This window comes from Borostomias antarcticus (assembly GCF_949987555.1).
Source record: "Borostomias antarcticus genome assembly, chromosome: 31".
Classification (NCBI taxonomy): Eukaryota; Metazoa; Chordata; class Actinopteri; order Stomiiformes; family Stomiidae; genus Borostomias; species Borostomias antarcticus.
The window spans coordinates 5,233,909-5,236,408 of record NC_140264.1 but is presented as its reverse complement, the minus strand read 5'-3'; the positions used below and the strand labels follow the sequence as shown (position 1 = coordinate 5,236,408).

At 47.1% G+C, this 2,500-nt stretch overlaps 2 protein-coding genes across 2 annotated transcripts in view; both read right to left on the bottom strand.

Annotated features, from left to right (window-relative positions):
* The window catches only part of LOC311327263 (Golgi apparatus membrane protein TVP23 homolog A-like), a gene marked incomplete at its 3' end in the record, with an annotated part of 6,038 nt that extends 5,593 nt beyond the window's left edge, over nt 1-445 (bottom strand). The window contains exons 1-2 of the mRNA XM_084460296.1: nt 410-445; nt 221-303 (exon numbers count right to left, since the gene is read on the bottom strand). Of these exons, the coding sequence (XP_084316422.1) occupies nt 221-303; nt 410-418 (92 nt within the window). The 5' untranslated portion in view covers nt 419-445. The remainder of the gene's footprint in view (nt 1-220; nt 304-409) is intronic.
* Nucleotides 446-1,861: 1,416 nt separating this feature from the next.
* The window catches only part of LOC311327239 (uncharacterized protein), a gene marked incomplete at its 3' end in the record, with an annotated part of 2,753 nt that continues 2,114 nt past the window's right edge, over nt 1,862-2,500 (bottom strand). Inside the window, exons 4-5 of the mRNA XM_084460273.1 lie at nt 2,384-2,500; nt 1,862-1,872 (exon numbers count right to left, since the gene is read on the bottom strand). The exon at nt 2,384-2,500 is cut by the window's right edge and continues 48 nt beyond it. Of these exons, the coding sequence (XP_084316399.1) occupies nt 1,862-1,872; nt 2,384-2,500 (128 nt within the window). The remainder of the gene's footprint in view (nt 1,873-2,383) is intronic.

Genomic DNA, 2,500 nt, shown 5'->3' with positions numbered 1-2,500 from the left:
TTCCCCAAATTACTCATAAACCAAATAGACAAAAATAACAAACTAAGATATTCTGAACAGATGGAAAAAAAGAAAGGTAAGAATAGACTGCGCCCTATTTTTTATTGCCACACAAAACGTGTGTAGCCAGACAAACAGAGATGATTAAAATAAAAATAAAAATAAAATTACACGAGACCTTCCTCTTTTCGTCTCGTGCTTGACATCTGCTATCTCTTACCGGATCCTCGCGCGGCTGCGCGCTCTCTCCTCCTCCTCGGTACCGAAATCCAGCTCCACATCCTCGGTGTCATCCACCATCGCCTGCACGGGGAACGGACACCCACACTCAACCGACGGCTCTATCGCAACAAATCGCCAAATAGAAAGTGAATTGTAGCCGATTCAACACAATAAAGACGGGACTCACCTGTTTCATGTCCGGTTCTGATGGGTTCTGCTCGCGTGTTCCTCCCAGCGGCTGGTGGACTGAACCTGGTGTTGCAATCAAACTGGTCCGACGACCTTTCAACTCGGCCGTCTGCTAGGATCGTGGTAGCATTTCACTGTGACTGCACACCATAGCCTACACTGCATGGGACGAATAAAGGAATCCTGAATCTTGAATTAGTTCTATTTATCAAGTGCACAGTATATAACACAAGGCCATTCTTTCTGAACAATAAAATTCTTTGGACATGGCAAGCAACTATAGTAAATAGTTAAACATAGTCAGAAATAAGGGCAAGTATATATATAAAATATTGTAATATAAAGTGTAGAAATGTAGATGATCATGTACATTAAATTGTAGTAATGTAGGCCTACATTTAGGCTAATGTTAAAGTGAGTAGAGGTGATCATGGGTTCACTAAGACTAATGCCTGATGGCCTGGGGAGGAAGAGAGGAGGGAGGGAGGAGGGAGAGAGGAGGGAGAGAGGAGGGAGGGAGGAGGGAGGGAGGGGGGAGGGAGAGAGGAGGGGAGCGAGGGGGGAGGGAGGAGGGAGAGAGGAGGGAGGGGAGCGAGGGGGAAGGGAGGAGGGAGGGGAGCCAGGGGGGAGGGAGGGGAGCGAGGAGGGAGGGAGGGGGGCGGGGCTGATTGTGTCTCTGGTCGTCCACGCCCGGATGTCTACCAGCAGTCAGAACTGCCTCAGGCCTGGGTGGCTGTCGTCTTATGTTCCCCCGTGATTCTGAGAGTGTGTTCACAACAATGATGACCTCACGCATGGGTAACTCATCTTTATTGCACCAATGAAACGATATTCTCCTGTTGATGCAGTGGAAAACACACTGACACAAGCTGATGGGATCAGGACTTATTTTAGGTCGTGTCTGTTTTTACGGCACTTAACCCAATCAGTAGAAGACAGCGTAAGAATAGTCACTCCTTTTATTTTATAGCACATTTTATAAACTGTGTGTGTGTGTGTGTGTGTGTGTGTGTGTGTGTGCCTCTATCCATGTAACAGATTCCTTCAAGGGGACCTGCTATGAAAAACTCACTTTTTCAGTGCTTGTGCACAACAGACATGCTGTTCTCTGATTGGCCCACTAACACACAGACTATGAAATTTATAATATAATATATTAATTATTATATTTATAAAATAATTTTTTTTGTGGGCAGTCAAATTCTGACAAACGTGATTCGTCAAGCCGTTCAGATTTTCCCGGGCTGCTGACATCACAAGCCCCACATCTGAGGGGAGATTGTTAACGAGCCAATCAGGAACACCCTGCTGCATTTGCACTGTTTGGACTCCTGGAGGCAGTAGAGAGCGGGACAGCAGCTCATCGGCATTAAAGATACAGACGACGAAACGGCGCGTTCAGAACAGGGCTGAAACAGAGGGGTTCAGAACAGGGCTGAAACAGAGGGGTTCAGAACAGGGCTGAAACAGAGGGGTACAGAACAGGGCTGAAACAGAGGGGTACAGAACAGGGCTGAAACAGAGGGGTACAGAACAGGGCTGAAACAGAGGGGTACAGAACAGGGCTGAAACAGAGGGGTACAGAACAGGGCTGAACAGAGGGGTACAGAACAGGGCTGAAACAGAGGGGTACAGAACAGGGCTGAAACAGAGGGGTACAGAACAGGGCTGAAACAGAGGGGTACAGAACAGGGCTGAGGTACAAGCTCAAGTTGGTGAAGAGCTACACATGGCAAATAAACTAATCTATTATATTCTATTGTAGCAGCAGCCTGTATCTGTGTGTAGCCTACACTGTGCTGAATTCAACAATTAACATAACATATCACATGTAATGATGACTGAAAATCCGAAAGTCCAAGTCCAACATACATTCACAATGATAGGATTTACATCTTCCTATGTGCATTTACAATATAATAAACCATTTTAATGAACAGATATTCAGCGACAGCGTGGACTTCCTGTTGACAGCGTGGACTTCCTGTTGACAGCGTGGACTTCCTGCCGACAGCGCGGACTTCCTGCCGACAGCGCGGACTTCCTGCCGACAGCGTGGACTTCCTGCCGACAGCGTGGACTTCCTGCC